The sequence below is a fragment of the Microplitis demolitor genome, chromosome 5 (assembly GCF_026212275.2).
Source record: "Microplitis demolitor isolate Queensland-Clemson2020A chromosome 5, iyMicDemo2.1a, whole genome shotgun sequence".
In the NCBI taxonomy this organism is placed as follows: domain Eukaryota; kingdom Metazoa; phylum Arthropoda; class Insecta; order Hymenoptera; family Braconidae; genus Microplitis; species Microplitis demolitor.
Window position 1 is genome coordinate 101,437 of NC_068549.1, and position 17,440 is coordinate 118,876.

The 17,440-nt window shown below is 25.8% G+C and overlaps 5 protein-coding genes across 6 annotated transcripts; 2 read left to right on the plus strand and 3 right to left on the minus strand.

Annotated features, from left to right (window-relative positions):
• Positions 1–250: 250 nt before the first annotated feature.
• LOC103575260 (V-type proton ATPase catalytic subunit A) lies at positions 251–4,369 on the minus strand. Its single transcript, XM_014441674.2, has 7 exons — positions 4,220–4,369; positions 3,620–3,734; positions 3,013–3,548; positions 2,385–2,935; positions 1,914–2,312; positions 1,657–1,846; positions 251–1,581 (listed from the first exon to the last, which is right to left on the minus strand). The coding sequence occupies exons 2-7, from the start codon at positions 3,693–3,695 to the stop codon at positions 1,489–1,491; spliced, it is 1,845 nt and encodes a 614-aa protein (XP_014297160.1). The 5' UTR covers positions 3,696–3,734; positions 4,220–4,369; the 3' UTR covers positions 251–1,488.
• A 363-nt stretch (positions 4,370–4,732) lies between these two features.
• LOC103575262 (WD repeat-containing protein WRAP73) lies at positions 4,733–9,394 on the plus strand. Its single transcript, XM_008554977.2, has 7 exons — positions 4,733–4,937; positions 5,037–5,219; positions 5,291–5,467; positions 8,211–8,501; positions 8,577–8,754; positions 8,828–9,037; positions 9,110–9,394. The coding sequence occupies exons 1-7, from the start codon at positions 4,797–4,799 to the stop codon at positions 9,304–9,306; spliced, it is 1,377 nt and encodes a 458-aa protein (XP_008553199.1). The 5' UTR covers positions 4,733–4,796; the 3' UTR covers positions 9,307–9,394.
• Positions 5,473–8,071, minus strand: LOC103575261 (elongator complex protein 2). The gene has a single exon (XM_008554976.2). The coding sequence runs from the start codon at positions 7,904–7,906 to the stop codon at positions 5,507–5,509; it is 2,400 nt and encodes a 799-aa protein (XP_008553198.1). The 5' UTR covers positions 7,907–8,071; the 3' UTR covers positions 5,473–5,506.
• A 30-nt stretch (positions 9,395–9,424) lies between the features above and the next one.
• LOC103575263 (zinc finger protein 501) lies at positions 9,425–11,872 on the minus strand. 2 transcript variants are annotated; one of them, XM_053739440.1, is made up of 5 exons: positions 11,675–11,872; positions 11,399–11,459; positions 11,161–11,307; positions 10,737–11,070; positions 9,425–10,424 (listed from the first exon to the last, which is right to left on the minus strand). In XM_053739440.1, exons 2-5 carry the CDS (start codon positions 11,417–11,419, stop codon positions 9,601–9,603), a joined length of 1,326 nt encoding a protein of 441 aa, XP_053595415.1. In that variant the 5' UTR covers positions 11,420–11,459; positions 11,675–11,872; the 3' UTR covers positions 9,425–9,600. The 2 variants fall into 2 exon arrangements, with proteins under 2 accessions (XP_053595415.1, XP_053595414.1); XM_053739439.1 differs by having other exon boundaries at positions 9,426–10,424; positions 10,611–11,070.
• An 86-nt stretch (positions 11,873–11,958) lies between these two features.
• Positions 11,959–14,761, plus strand: LOC103575265 (RCC1 and BTB domain-containing protein 1). The gene is made up of 9 exons (XM_008554979.2): positions 11,959–12,232; positions 12,305–12,666; positions 12,725–12,986; positions 13,099–13,226; positions 13,309–13,578; positions 13,648–13,772; positions 13,844–13,941; positions 14,008–14,138; positions 14,321–14,761. Exons 1-9 carry the CDS (start codon positions 12,133–12,135, stop codon positions 14,459–14,461), a joined length of 1,617 nt encoding a protein of 538 aa, XP_008553201.1. The 5' UTR covers positions 11,959–12,132; the 3' UTR covers positions 14,462–14,761.
• Positions 14,762–17,440: the final 2,679 nt, after the last annotated feature.

Genomic DNA, 17,440 nt, shown 5'->3' on the forward strand with positions numbered 1-17,440 from the left:
CGGGGTTATTGTTATATTATTATTAAGAAAAAAAAATTTACATCAATTTATTTAATTGCATTTATTATTCCCTTTTAATTATATAGTAATGCGATTTTACAAGCTTAACTTTAGCGTTATAATTTCATAAAATTTTAAATGATGATCTATGTATCCAGATACTCACTCAATCGCTTAATCCAATTCAGTACCATTTATTGATACCAACTATTAAGAAAATACAAGTTTAATCAAGCTTTAAAGTTAATTTTAAAATAAATAAACGGTTTTTTTTATTTACTCGAATTTTTTTTATTTTTTACATATCGTACAATGGAAATAATACAAGCGCTGGTGAATTAACATTTATTTTTTTTACTTTGTATCAATATAATAATAACTGAATTATATAGATGACAAGAACCAGCACCTTGGACAGCATCAAGCATACCTTATACTTATATTTATTTCGTTAAACTTATCAACATTATTTTTATTATTATTTCTTTTATTTAAATTCTACTTTATTAACGTAATATGATACAATGTTAATACTTAATTTATAGGGAAAGCTGTTTCGAAACATTTATTAGTTTTAACGTTTATACTTTCCATTGATTTATTTATTATTTAATTTTTAAAACTTGTATATAGATTTTCTTTAGATATTTTTAATTACAATTGAAACGTAACCGATTAAATTATTATTATTTTTATTTTATTTTTACTATAAATATTAATTAATTAATAATTTCTCAAAGTATAAGAAATATATTTAACAATATTTTTATATTTTAACTTTTTTAAAATTGATATTGTTATTTTATTTTTGTTGCACATGATTACCAGCTCATAGTGCGTTTAAGGACGTTCCACCTTTATTATATTATATTATTTATTGTCTCGATTAATAACTGTTATCATCATTTAAATTATTAAAAAAAAATTACAAGTGAACAATAAATTAGCCTCTAAAATATTTAATTTTAAATAAAATTGTTCATAGTCAATATATTCAATAATTTTTTTATCATTATTTTCAATCGAGGCATCAGGTGGAATCGTTAATTTACCATTTTATTTAAATCTACACACGTTATTAAAATATCCGGAATGCAATTCAATATTATTTATATTATAATTATTTTTAAATTAAAAAAATTAATGTTGTGAATGATAATTATTGTATGCCGGTTTATTGGAACGACCCTAAACAACTGGCATCTTAAACAAATTTAAATAATATTTTTTTATAGTTATTGTATAGAAGTGAGTTTACTTTTTTCTTTAAAAATAATGTAAATTCAAGTTTTAAAAAATTATTGTTATCATTATAATAAAATAATAATTAAGATTCATTTATAATTCATAATTTCTCACTTGTATACATTCACTTAATTTATTCTTCAAATTGATCAATTAAATTATAAATATATATATATATATATATATATATATATATTATTATTATTGTTAATAATTATTTTTATATGGATTAATAAAAATAATTTAATCCTCCAAATTTCTAAAGGCTTGTTGAATATCTTCGTGCAATTGATCAAAGTCTGATCTTATTTTAGCCTCACCATCTTTAACTGGGTCCTATTTTAAATATAAAATCATAAATAAAATAAATTATAATTGATAAAAAAATATAATTAATTGTTAAACAATTACCTTAAATTTCATAGAGCTCAACTGATATAATATATTTCCCATACTGTCACGTATAACATTCCATGTTATTTTGTTATCAGATTGTGCTGTTGATTCAACGGCATGTCTAGCCATATCATAAAATGCAATCATATTACGTAACATACCAACTGTTTTGTAGAATGGACAGAAGCGATCATATGATGAGTAACTAAACAATTAAAAATAAGATAAAAAATACACAATTAATATTATTAATATTAAAATAAAATTTTTACCTGTTTTGTTGTAAGAAATCATCTTTCAACAATTTAGCAACTTCTAAAGTTATTTTATCTGTTTCAGCAAGTGATGCTTTACCAACTAATTGTACAATTTCTGAAAGATCTTCTTCTTCTTGTAAAATTTCCTTTACCTTAGTACGCAGTGGCACAAATTCTTGGAAATTTTTATCGTAAAAATCATCAAGAGCACGCAAATATTTACTGTACGAAATCAACCAATTTATAGAAGGAAAATGTTTACGCTGAGCTAATTTTTTGTCAAGACCCCAGAATACTTGAACAATACCAAGTGTTGCACTGGTAACTGGATCTGAGAAATCACCACCAGGTGGTGATACTGCACCAACAATACTTACTGATCCTTCACGATCAGGATTACCAAGACATTTTACTCTAAAATATTATTATTTAATAAAATAAACATGTCAAGTTAAGAAAAAAAAAAAATAATAATAATAAAAATACCTTCCAGCACGTTCATAGAAACTAGCAAGACGTGCACCAAGATAAGCAGGATAACCAGAATCAGCAGGCATTTCAGCCAAACGTCCAGAAATTTCTCTGAGAGCTTCAGCCCAACGAGAAGTTGAGTCAGCCATCATCGAAACGTTGTAACCCATATCACGGAAATACTCAGACAAAGTAATGCCCGTATAAATAGAAGCTTCTCGAGCAGCTACAGGCATGTTTGATGTATTTGCAACCAATGCGGTACGTTTCATAATTGATTCAGTTACTCCATCAATTTCAACAGTTAACTCTGGAAAATCACGCAGTACTTCGGACATTTCATTACCACGTTCACCGCAACCAACGTAAATAATAACATCTGAGTTTGAATATTTAGACAATGCTTGTGATATTACAGTTTTACCACAACCAAAAGCACCAGGTATAGCTGTTGTTCCACCTTGTACACATGGAAACAATGAATCTAAGACACGTTGTCCTGTTAATAAAGGATGATTTGCTGGTAATTTTTCAGTTACTGGTCTTGGTTGACGTACTGGCCATACCTATTATCAATTTATTAATTTTTAATTTTAATTTAAAAAAAAAAAATAATAATAATAATAATAATAATAATAACAACCTGTAACATGGTATATTTATTTCTTTCACCATCAAATTCTGTTTCTAAAATAACATCATCAACTGTATAATTACCAGCAGGTGCAATATAAGTTACTGTTCCTTTACTTTTTGGTGGTAAAATCATTTTATGTTTAACCAAAGTATTTTCATGAACAATACCATACAAATCACCACCGGTCATATGGCTACCGGTTTTAATATTAAGTGGATTAAATTCCCACGAAGCGGTACGTGATAGTGAAGGTATGTTAACACCCTTAGGAATATAAATTGACCCAGAAAGTTCGTTAATGTCTTTAAGTGGACGCTGGATACCATCAAAAATACTTCCAAGAATACCTGGACCTAATTCAACAGACAAGGGTTTACCAGTTCGTAGCACTGGATCACCCACTGTTACACCTGATGTCTCTTCGTATACTTGAATTGTCGCCATATCACCTTCTAGACGAATTATTTCTCCAACCAATTCGTAGTAACCGACACGTACTAATTCGTACATCGCTGATCCAGACATTTTTTCCGCCGTAACGACTAAATTTATCAAATTATTTATTAATATTATCATAATAATAAATAAATAAATAAATAAATATAATAATTACCGGGTCCAGATACTGCGTAAACATATCCAAATTTTCCTTCACGATGCTCGTTAACTATTTTTTGTAGAGTTGACATTATTACTTTTTTTTATTTTTTTACTATTTCGATTTCGATCTGTAATATATTTAATAAAACATTTAATATAATTTAAATAAACAAATAAGTGGAATTATAAATAAAAAAAAAAAATTTCTACGTCCTTGAATAATATGTTAGAAATGAATATGTACTTGTGGATTCACGTGAGCAATTTGAAATGTAGGCGTAGCCCAGCTAGTGCGCGAGTGCCTCAATAAAATAATATTCCACTTAAATTATATTTATAATAAATTTTTAAAATGAAAATGATATAGTATCCAACAGTATTAATTAAATAATAATTAATATTAGTTTAAAATAAAATTAAATTCGCGGGCGCTAAATTAAAAATAATGAGATAATTTTATCTCAGACAGACTATGGCGTAGACGATCAATAGCCGCAAATATTTTTTTTTACATATATATATATATATATATATATATATATACAGCAATATTAAGTAAAAGTATAATTAAATTACTCCAAGAGATATTTATTACTGTAAAATAAAAACTTACAAAAGAAATAAGATTGCAGTACTGACACACGTAAAATCCAACACTCGGGCGAGTCTTAGTCCTCAGTTGTCGTCAGTTTACCCAGAGCCAGTTCAGCTTTCAGCTAGTTTAGCTCAGTTTAGCTCGTTTAGCTATCACAAGACTTGGTCAGCTGACTTGCAACTGCTCCGGTTTTCAATAGTAACGATTCTGACGTCACTCTCACTCGGACGAATCAGGTGACTCGAATAAAAAAAAAAGTCCGAGTAAAATAATCTGCATGTAGTATAGTGAATACAGTATAATCTTTATGATTCGTTTACAATTAATTATCCTTTAATTTATTTTGATTATTTTTTTTAAACTTTTAAACTATATTCGCGCCATCTTACTCCTTTTTAATATTTTTATTTTTTAAAATTATTTTTCGTACCACAATTGTTCAACGCGTGCGTACATTTTTCAAACATTCAAAATAGTTGCTCCGGTTGTTTTTTCTTTTTTTTTTTTTTTTTTTTTTTTTTTTTTTTTTTTTTTGACCAGAACCCGCGAAAACCAAAGTAAACAATATCGTCATATTCAAATATAATTTGAAATAATGTTTCGTATTAATAAAAATATTTGTGCATTTTCACCGTCGGGTAAATATTTCGCGAGTGTTTTACAGAATGAATTGTCAATAAAATACACATCAACATTAGAAAATTATCAATTGTTTGATTTTTCAGATCCAATTGAGGTTAAAATTAATTTAAAAAACTATAAATATATTTTTAATGAAAAAAAAAAAAAAAAAAAAAAAATCAAAGTATGTTAATAATTAATTAAAATTTTTTAGTGTATTGAATGGTGTCCAAATGATCAGTATATTCTCTGTGTAAATATTAAAAAAGGAATTATCAGAATATTTACCACAAAACGTAAACAATTTAATTTCAAGTTGAAAGAAGGGAGTGGAGGTATTGAAAAAGTTATCTGGGCACCAGATTGCAAATCAATAATTATTGTATCTGATTTAAATGTAATTAACTAATTAACTATTTTAAATTAATTAATTTCTTAATATTAATAGTTAATTTAAAAAATAAATAGATTTACCTGTCAATAATAACACTAGATGAACAAACGATAACTCATATATGGAATATTAAATCATCAGGAAAATATTTAGCGATAAATCATCTAAGAAACCGTCTAGCAGTTATAACAAGATCAGAATCAACAGACAAAATTGAAATATACAAATCAAAAGACTGGAAATTAACACGAGTACGTAATTTTTTTTTTAAATTTTATTTTTTATTCCTTTTAGTTACAATCATCAGCAATATCATAATCATTATCATTATCATAAATATAAAAAGTATAAATTTTAACAGCTCTATCTGCACTGCAGCTGGCTAATTCAATAGAATTGTCTTTAAATGTTGGTCTAAATGATAATCTTTTAACAGTTTTATGGTGTGCTTGTTGATTATCAAGTTTCTTACAACAAATCCATTCAATATTTATTTTATCTTTTATTATTTTACGTATTTCAATAGTACCATCATCAAATCCAACAGCCAGAATGTAGCTATTATTAATAAATTTATTTAAAAAGTTAAGAGCTGTTACAGAATTATCTGGCAATTCAATCGAGCTAGTAGGCATAGAATTTGGATTTTTTTTTAGTTGATCAACGCTCCATAGTCCAATTTTACCATCACGTGAACCAGTAGCAAAGTATTTAGAGTCATGGCTCCAACTACAACACCAAATAATTCTAGTGTGCAGTGATTTAGCTGCAGAACACGCTATTAATTTATAATTATCACCAGAGTCAGTGTAAAAAAGACTCCAACGTCTATCACGTGATACTGATAAAAGATATTTTCCATCTGGAGAAAATTCAAGTTGAGTTACTGTCAATCTGTGACTCATGAGTTTGTCTATTTGTGCCCAGGTTTCAGTACTCCATAAAATAATTACTGAATATTCAGCAGACGTTGATTTACATGCAGTAGCTATTAATTTTCCGTCATTACGTCCTGCTATTGCAAATAATTCATAACCATGACCATATAATTTCTCCAATTCTGGCCACAGTGTATATCGTATTATTTCTTCTTCTGTTGGCGGTCTTTTTTTTATATTATCATCATTATAATCATTATCATGATCATCAATAGCATCTAGATATTGTTGTTTATCATCAGTTGTTTTATTTGTTAATCCTAATGCTGGTACTGATGCACTATCAGTTACTTTAAGTGCTTTACTCCAATCATCAGAATTAAATCCATCAATAAATGATGCTGGTGCTTTAAAAATACGTATTACTTTTTCATCAGCACCTGAACAAAACATTGTCGAGTTTAATATTGTTATACAATTTATATCATATCCATGTATTTGTGGACGTGATATTTCATGCCAATTTGGTGATAATACTGATGATGTTGATGATAATTTTATAGTCCATGGAACGTGAATTCTTGTTGTCTGATCAAGACTTGTTGTCAATAAATACTTTCCATCTGGTTCCCAATGTAAATCAGTTACTTGATCAAAGTGTCCACTTGGTCCGGGACGAGGACGCCATTTTTTAATATTTTTATTGTATTTCCAGAGATGAAATGTACCCTGATAACCCTGTGCTAAGACTGAAGAAGCGTCTCCATTAAATTTACAGCCATAAAAACCTATAGAGTTACCACCAACTTTTCCTAATTTAACAGTTTCGATCCAAACGCCACTGGGACTTTGTTCCCAAATAATAATTGTTTTGTCTAGACCGCTTGATAGCAATTGGAGAGGTTTAGACATTGAGTTATCAGTTTTTGGGGACCAATGAACACCGTATACCCAGTGATCGTGTCCATTTAGCACTGATTCCAGAGAAATATCAAAATTATTGTTATTTATACTAAATTGGTAAGGTTGTTCGTGATCTATAGCTTCTGGAGAAATTGATGATATTTTCCAGAGTCTTATTGTACCATCTTGTGATCCAGTTGCCATTAAAGCTGACTGTCGATTATAGTCAACTATGTCAAGACACTGAATCCAATCTTGATGACCTCGCAATTCAATTGTATGGTTAAAATTTAATTCTGAGAAACTCATGTCGGTGTTAATATTCCAGGTGTAAATATGAATTGTTGCGTCATCTAGGCACATAATAATTGCGGGTATCAATGAATCACCTGGTAAATGTATTATTTTTATTTCATTTGGAATTTTTTTATTGAGATTTAAATTTTGCTCGACAATAGAACCACATTCTCGATACCATATCTTAAAAATATCTTTGAATGATGATCCGGCTATCAGTAAACTATCAGATGAAGATTTATTGGTATTTGATGATGATTTAGGACAGTAAGCTGCATGTGCTGTTGATAAATTATCGTTCAAAGTTAAAATTGATGTTGGTTCATAGATTTTAGAGATTGACTGGCTCCAAATAATTATAGTGCCGTCTAATGAAGCTGATAAAATTTCAGATGATTTATTAACATTATTTGAAATCCATTCAACTATCTTCACTTGACTTTGATGTTTTAAAAGTGTCTCAACTACTCTGCCGGTTTCTAAATAATCTGGATCGTAAATTATCACTGAATTTGAACTCGCGTAACAAATAATGTTGTTATTTAGACACCAGTCCACGGCATGCGGTTGACAATTTGATCCACACGATATATAGTCTGTTGTTACTTTCATTTTTTTAAATTAATTAATTAATTTTATTTTTATTTTTTATGTTTTGAAAATTTTTTTAATTATTTATTATGATTGTCACGTGTCAAAGTTGCATTTCTTTATTTTATTTAACCTCAAAATTTATGGGTGCTTTTGCTCGCTTTCTTTGAAAAAAAAAAAAAAAAAAAAAAAAAAAACTAATTTGATCCATGCGCACTATTTCTGCGCATATTTATTTAAAGCGCGAGTACTTGAAAATTTTTTTAATAAATTATTAATTCAAGAGTAAGAAAAAAAAAACGAGTTATTATTAATTTGTTTTCAGAAATTAATTTGTGATAAGTTATTTAGTATTGATGGAATATCATGGTCACCAAATGGTCAACTATTGGGTATATGGTGCTCGGCAATTGAAAAATCACGTATCCTAATATATTCAATGACAACAGATACACACATAGGAGCATTTAGTGCTAATGAATATCCATCGATAAATTATAATTTTTTAGGATCAGAGTGTGGAGATTGTACAATTGATAAACCATTAAGAGGAATTGAAAAAGTTGTTTGGAGTCCCACTGGACAATTATTAGCCATAGCGGGTTACAATGAAACTGTAATTTAATATTAATTAAATTTATATAATTATTAATATGATAATTAATTTTAATATTATTAATATTATTAAAAGGTTGTGTTGATCAACCATGTGACATGGTCAATAATTCTTCAATTACACTGTAAGCCCGTAATACACGAAAGTAGTAATTATCTTGGTAAAGTTTACAGAGAAATTGATATAACACGCAGAGATTGGTCTAATTATATATCAAATAATGTAATGCCTGATCACCATATTAAATATACATGTAAGCAATCTTAAGTAATATTTTATTTCAATTAAATATATATTATTTTTATTTATTTTTTAAATTTTACAAGTGGATGAAATATTAGACAGACCAATTGGAATTCCAATAGATATTGAACCTAAAAATTTTGATATGTCAATCGCCACAATAGATATATTGTCATTTAGTCCTTGTGGTAAATATTTAGCGATCAGGCATCAGGTTTATCCATCAACATTATGGATTTGGGATTTAATTGACGATTGTGTTGATAATATTTTACTCAAAAATTCAATATCAGGTATTAATTTTAAAATAATTATTTACTTTTACATATATAAAAGTTATAAACAGTAATATTAATTATTATTAGGAATAGCATGGGAGCCGAAAAAAACACATTTGTTGATATTCTCCGAATCACCGATAATTGTTGAATGGCATCCAACAAAAAAAGTTGAATTATTTGAATCACCACGTGGTATGAAAGTTATTAATGGCAAATGGAGCCCAAACGGTGAATCAGTAGCTCTCATAGGATTCAATAAAACTTCAGTTATTAAATTATAAATAAATATTATTATTATTTTCAAATAGCTAGATTTTTTTATTTATGTATTTAAAAATTATCATCTTGCACACAAAGGCAAATAATTTGATATTTTACTATTCTTATTTGTACATTTTTTTTTTTTTTTTTCTTATTTTTCATCTATAATTTTATTTATTGACTAAGTAACAAAAATTTTTAATAATTGTCACTGTTAGTAAAACAGTTTCAAGTTGTTCTATAAAAAGAAGGAAAACATAAATAAATTTTTATAAACAAAATTAACAACAAAATATAAATATTTAAATCTCTTGCTACGTATAAACTTGCTCTTGAGCATCTTCTTCATCCTCCTCTTGTTGTTCATGTTGTTCTTGATCATCATCTTTATTATGTACCACCCAGTGTCTTTTCAATGCTCCCTCACTCTTAAAATTTGTCGGACAATTGGCACACTCGTATAATTTATCGGTTTCATGTACTAAAATATGTAAATTAAGTGTAGTTTTTTCAATAAAAGCTTTTTTACATATCCAACACTCATAATGTTTATCACCCATGTGTATTATCAAATGTTTTTTTAAGCTGGCTTTTTTTTTGAATCCTTTGCCGCAAATGTGACAATTGTGTTTTTTATCATCAGTGTGTACAAGCATGTGTGAATTTAATCGTGTTTTTTCACGAAATGCCATATCACACATATCACATGCAAAAGGTTTTTCGCCCGTATGAATTAGTGTATGTCGATTGAGATCTGATTTACGTGTAAATATTTTATCACACACTTTACAGTCGTATTGGCCACCAGTGTGTGACAAAATGTGACTATTTAAATCGGATTTTCTTGCACAGGCTTTGTGACAAATGTGACATTCAAATGGTTTTTCACCTGTATGTACCAACATATGAGAATTTAATTTAGCTTTTTCACGAAATGTCATCAAACATTCTTTACATTCATAAGGACGTTCACCAGTATGTACCATTGAGTGACGTACTAATTCCGATTTTCTTTTATAACTTTTTTCACAAATACTACATGCATGGGGTTTCTCACCACTGTGTGACAACATGTGATTACTTAATGCTGTTTTTACACCAAATTTACGAAGACACAGCTGACATTTAAATAATTTATCTACATTATTATTATTATTATTATTATTATTATTATTATTATTATTATTATTATTGTTATTATTACTAACATGAGTCGCGATATGAACATTTAAACTTGATTTATCTTTATAATTAGCATTACAAATATCACATTTTAAAGATTTGTCTGGTAATTTTTCAATATTTTTAATTTTTAATTTATTACCTTCCGAGTATGAAGAATTTGAAGAATCATCTTTAATTTTTTCAGTGTTTATATGAGTCTGAATATGCGCTTGATAAGTTAAGTCATCGGAAAATAATTGTTGGCATGAAAGACAGTAATGTTTACCTGCTGATGAGGATGAGGATGAAGATGAAGATAAGGTAGTAGAGGAGGTGCAATGGTTACGTAAATGATTTATCATTGAGTCGTTGTTGAGGAACCATTTTTTGCAAAGTGTGCATTGAACTTTGTAAAATTTTGGCGTTTGTGATCGAACTAGTGGATCATCCTCATGCTTAGCCTTTGAATTGTTTAATTTTTCCGAATCTTGTTTTTCAAGATTCTCGTCCAAGTGCATAAAATGTGGGCGAATCAACGTGCGATCGTATAGAGAATTTGAATTCGCTGTTGTTATTTGTGCGACCCAATTGTGATTTTGATTTTCTAAATCGACTTTTACCTAAAAATGTTTCAAAATTCATTATTTTAAATTATCTTAATTGTTAATTTTTTTTTTTTTTTTTTTTTTTTTTGTACTGTGTTTCATCACCATTTCATCAGTAAAATCAACGACTTCTTGACTCTCTATCGGTAGAAATACTTTATCAAACGGTCCAGTACATATTTCATCCATATAATGGGATGTAAAACGATCAATCGGTTCTTCCTTTAGTACTACATTAACTATATTTTCATCCTTAAATCATTTTTATTTATTTTATTTATTATTATTAGTCCACAATTACAAAATAAAAAAATAAAAAAAATATATACGTATATATATTTACCATAACTTGAGAACTCGACATATTATTTATTAATAGTTAGAATATTTTTATGGTCCGTAATCTGCAATTAATAATAAAAAATAAAACGATTATCAAAGTGATTTAAAAAAAATTATCACCGCCGTTTTCTAACCTAAAAACGAATAAATTATAAATTATTTATAACTAATAAATTAAATAAAATTTATAATTTAATAGGTTAAAATATCTGAAGATAAAAAAATTGTCGAAAATTTATTATTATTGTTATTGATTAAACAATTGTTAATTACTTACATTGCAGTTATTGTTGATAAATTTATAAAAAAATATATGAGATTTAAAATAAATAAATAAATTTTTTTCTATTCACTATTTAGGTACCTAATTACTTGTCATTTGTCATTTTTTATTTTTTTTTTATAATTATTATTAATAAAAAAAAATAATGAAAATAATGACATTTATCAACTTATGGTCAGAAAAGTTTTTGAATTATCATTACCAACCTTTAAAAGAAAAAAAGTATTATCAATACAAGAGATGGTAGTACTTATTTACTTAATAATGACAATAAGCATTAAAAAATTGTCTATAGCAGCCTATAGTTATAACTTATAAATTGTAACATTAAGTCTAATTGTGGAAAAAAAAAATTTTTTAGTTTAAATTTCTAATTATAATGATGAAATAAGTATATTGTTAATTAATTTTACAAAACTATTAAGAATATTACTTATTTATTTATTTGAATTATGACAAATATTATGGCAAGTGTTGATTTAAAAAATTGGCCAATACTTAGTCTACTGAATCGTGAATTTATAAGTGAAATCCATACGATACTTGTTTTTGGTAATAATACTTTTTAATAAATTTTTTTTAGGTTAATTATTAAAAATTTTTTTTTTATTTATTTTTTTCAAGGATTACTTGGCAATGAAGTACTGATAGTAGCAAAAGACGGGAAAGTGTATGCACTAGGAAGCAATACATCTGGTTGTTTGGGCACTGGTGATACTCACAGCACTTTGTATCCTGTTAAAATAGAAGCTTTGACTCAGAAAGGTGTTAAAACATTTGCATTTGGAGTTGGTCCTCATGTACTGGCGTTAACTAACAAAGGAGAAGTTTACTCTTGGGGTCACAATGGTTACTGCGAATTAGGAAATGGATCATCAAATCAAAATCCCTTACCCAGTAAAGTTGCTTCTACTTTTGAAGAAAAACAAATTATTGCAATTGCCTGTGGTAGCCATCATTCCCTAGCACTTACTGAAGATGGAGAAGTAATATTATTATTATCATCTATATCTATATTTAAATTAATAATATAAATAATTTTAGGTTTATGGATGGGGACAAAATACATGTGGACAAGTTGGCAGTGGTATAAGTACTAATCAAAATACACCACGTAAAATAAATTCGGGATTAGCTGGTAAAAAGATAATACAAATAGCATGTGGACAAACTTCAAGTGTTGCCGTTACTCATAACGGTGAAGTTTATGCATGGGGTAATAATAGTGTTGGTCAATTGGGAGTTGGTACTTATATCAATCAATTAAGTCCACAAAAAGTTACTGGATTAACTGGAATTGTCATTGGTAATTATCCTTATTATTTATTAGATTCAATAATAATAATAATAATAATAATAATAATAATAATAATAATAATAATAATAATAATATATACATTATTTTAATTATTAAATAGCTAAAGTTGTTTGTGGATATTCACATACAATGGGATTGAGTGACGAAGGTGATATTTATGTATGGGGAGGCAATGGATATGGACAATTGGGTTTAGGAACTAAATCAAATGCATGTCAACCTGTAAAAGTATATATATATATATATATTTTTTTTTTTTTTTAATAAGTTAATTTAATAATAATATAAATAATAATGATTTAAAAAATAGTTAACAATAGGAGATATGGGCAGAGTAAGTGATATTGCTGCAATACACTGCAATCACATAAGTGCAGCATTAGCTGAGGGTGGAAAAATTTACATGTGGGGCCAATGTCGAGGACAAACAGTAACAACTCCAACAGTAACTCCATTATTGCACTTACATGATGTACTTGCTTGTTACTCAACACCAAGTGTTATGCATGAACCACTTGTACTGTACGCTGAAGATGAAACAAGCATTTTAGATTGTTTGAAACAAGCCTTCGATGATTCTGTTAGTATTATTATTGTTTTTATTATTAATTGTCTCATTATTATTGATTTATTAAATTCTTTAATTTAGACTCATAGTGATTTAACGATACAAGTACAAGGTAAACCTATTTATGTACATAAAGCTGTGTTGAAAATACGCTGTCAGTATTTTCGATCAATGTTTCAAGAGCATTGGACTGAAAATAATCAATCGTAAGTCTCGATTTATTTGTTTATTTATTTATTTATTTATTAATAATTATAATTGTATATTTTATTTATAGTGTTATTGTCCACGACGAATTTTCTTATGATGTTTACAAATCATTTCTCAAATATTTGTATACTGATGAAGTTGATTTGCCACCAGAAAATGCATTAGGTAACTTATATATATATATATTTATTATTATTAATGAAATTAATTTTTTAATTATTTTTTTTTTAGAACTTATGTACCTTGCAAATGCATATTTTGAAACACAATTGAAAGGAAAATGTGTACAAATGATAAAACGTGGTATTACTATTAATAATGTTGCTTTTTTATATAAAACTGCTATTGAGTATAGCTCAAAAGTAAGTCAACAATCAATTAATTTATTATTATTAGTTATTGGTGTAAAAAACAAAAAAAAATCAATAAATAAATATTATAAGCTAAAAAAAAAATTAACTTCGCATCTGATGCTTTTACTTTTTTTTTTTTTTTTGTGTTGAAAATGATATTAATAAGGGTTTTTTTTTATGTGTTTCGATAGGAATTAGAAGACTTTTGTTTCAAATTTGCATTAAATCATATGACTGCCGTGATACAAACATCTCACTTTTCAAAATTGGATGAAGCGACCTTGAAAACATTTATTACAAAAGCTGCTCATGCTGGTGCATTTAAAACATAAATTTATTATAACTATCAACACTAAATATCATTATTATTATTATTAAGTCTTTTAATCAACAATAATTATAAAATTTAATTACATTCTGCGCATGCATTTTTCTAACAAACTTATGTCTGCCAATTGGTTTTTTACCTTACCAATGAAAAAAATTTTTTTTTGTTTAAACTTACGCTGTTCGTGTTATTATTATTATTATTATTATTATTATTATGTTTTTATATATTTTATTAATCTCGTTTATGTTCTAGTATTAAAATAAATAATGTAAATAAAAATAAATAAAAATACAACATTTAATTAGTATATTATTATTTTTTAATGTTTTTATTTACGATATATATATGTATATACAAGCAGTATTATAAGTATTTTAAACGAGTTGTTTTTATTTCCGTACAATATACATATTTATTATGAAACAGTAGTTATATATTTTTCTTTTAAATGTAAATGCATGATGGTAATACAATTAATAAAACTAATTTAAAATTGTAAGACTTTTTTTCGATATATATATATATATTTAAAAAATTAAAAAAAAAAAATTATTATTACGCGTGTAATCTAAAATTTTTTATACTTGCAAATTTTTTTTAACTATTTTGATATACATATATTTTTATTTGGTCTCTTCTCGATGTTCCTGACGCTTAAAATAATAATAACACTAATAAATCAAATTTTGAAATATGGAAAAAAGTAAAAGAAATTTCATAAATAAATTTGTATAAAATAAATAATTATTTTTTTTTGAGTGCATCAAAATAAATTTTTCATATGTAAATATATACACGTGTATATAATAATGAAATTAACACACATAAATAAATATATATTATAATATTTGTTAATTTACAATGAATAAATTAACTATAATTTATTTATTTTATTATAATTTATAATAATATATTCAAAGAGCGTGATATATTATATGACAAATTTAAATTACAGATAATAATAATATGTGTTATGGTGTCATATTATTTTTGCCGCCATTCGACCGTTTTGTTCATATATAATTAACTAATTATAATAATAATAATAATAATTAATTAACTAGGATAACGATTAGAGCGTATTTATTTAGGCCTGCGGGCTACTTTTACAGCGACGCGCTGTGAGAATCCCTTTGATATAATATATATATTTTGTATTTCAATTAAAATCTATAATTTTAATTAATTATAAATTATCGATTTATTAATTAAACAATATACGTGGGTATAAATTAATTATTTATTTTAATATTTAATTAATGAGATTATTATTATTATTATTATTATTATTATTATTATTATTATTTTTTTTTTTTTTCATTTTTTGTTTTTGACATAATAGGAAAGCGGAGGAAATAGCAAAAATCTTTAAGCTGGCATATTATATTTACTATAAATTTAACTATATTAATCTCCGCTTTCTTGCAATAATTACTTTCACAATAATACTTCCTCGTGGTATTATATCGACACGTTTAAGTTTGTCAGTCTAGAGCAATGTTTTTTATTAACTTTTTTATAACCATAACATTGGCAATAAATAAACAAAGTGTTTTATTTATTTATTATATACTTTTTTATTTATTTTTTAAATACATTTATCTGCAGGCGGCTGTTTAAAAATTTTCTTTAAAAACAATTTTATCGCGCCCTAAATCGATCATAATTTAATATGACACGATTTTAAATCACGCTTGTTTTAATAATCTATATTATTCATTTTTTCAATAATAATTTAAGACTTTCAATATTTATATTAATCATACTCTTTAAGAAATAATCTCTTACTTAAAACTTATTATTATTATTATTATTATTATTATTATTATTATTATTATTATTAGCAGTTTTAAGCACTACTACTTGTTATATATAATAAATTATTAATAATTTCAACAGTCAAAGAAAAGCACATTGATTGTTGACGAATTTTTAATAAACATTTTAATTACTTAAATATTTTTCAACGCCTTGTGTCATCGTTATTCATTATTTTATAATTTATAGAGACATACTTAAGATTGAACGATTTATCGTCCTAGATTTACGTTATTGATTTTTTTTTTTTTTTTTTTAATATTTAGAGTCTTATTCAAGACTGTCGATAGATCAGACTCAAGAGGGATTTGTGTATAATTCGATTGATCTTAATATTTATGGGATAAAGTATTAAGTTTATTATTATTTATTTATTTAATACGTATATATATATATATATATATATATATATATATATATATACATATAATTGATTTATTTCCCTCTTGCAAATATGCATCTTGTAAATGTTTATTTTATTTCTTAAATACTTATGTGTTGTTGTTTTTTTTTATTTTTCATCTATTGTTAGTTTACTTTTTTAAAAAAATTTTTTTTTTTTTTATACATTAATAAATTTATACTATACATACATACTTGAGCGAGAATTTCGCTTCCGACGGAGCTAGAAAATAGAGTTTTTTAAATAATTTATACCAACAGTGCGTGTGTTTTTCAGTTTGTGGATATTTTCAAGGTGATTCTTAATTCGGGTTTATACTTTTTCATAGATAAATTTCTACAGTTTTTCTTTATTGATGTTATTAATTCCTTTTGTTTTCCTCATAAACAAACAAATCCTTAATACCAATTTGTTTACCCAATTTGTAGATACAGCCTAAAGTAAACGCACAATAATTAAATGAAATAATAATAAATTACTTAGTAAAATATAATTGTAAGTAAAAGTAAATAGAGAATTAAAAGATGTTTTTTTTTTTCATTGACAAATTTTTATGAAAACAAAATTAAATTAAATTAACACGTTACCAGAATCACCCCTAAAATAAATAAATGAGGGCGCATATTATTATTATTATTATTATTATTGTTATTATTATTATTATTATTATTATTATTATTATTATTATTATTATTATTATTATTATTAATATTAATATTATTATTATTAATATTATTATTATTACGTACGTTTGTACTA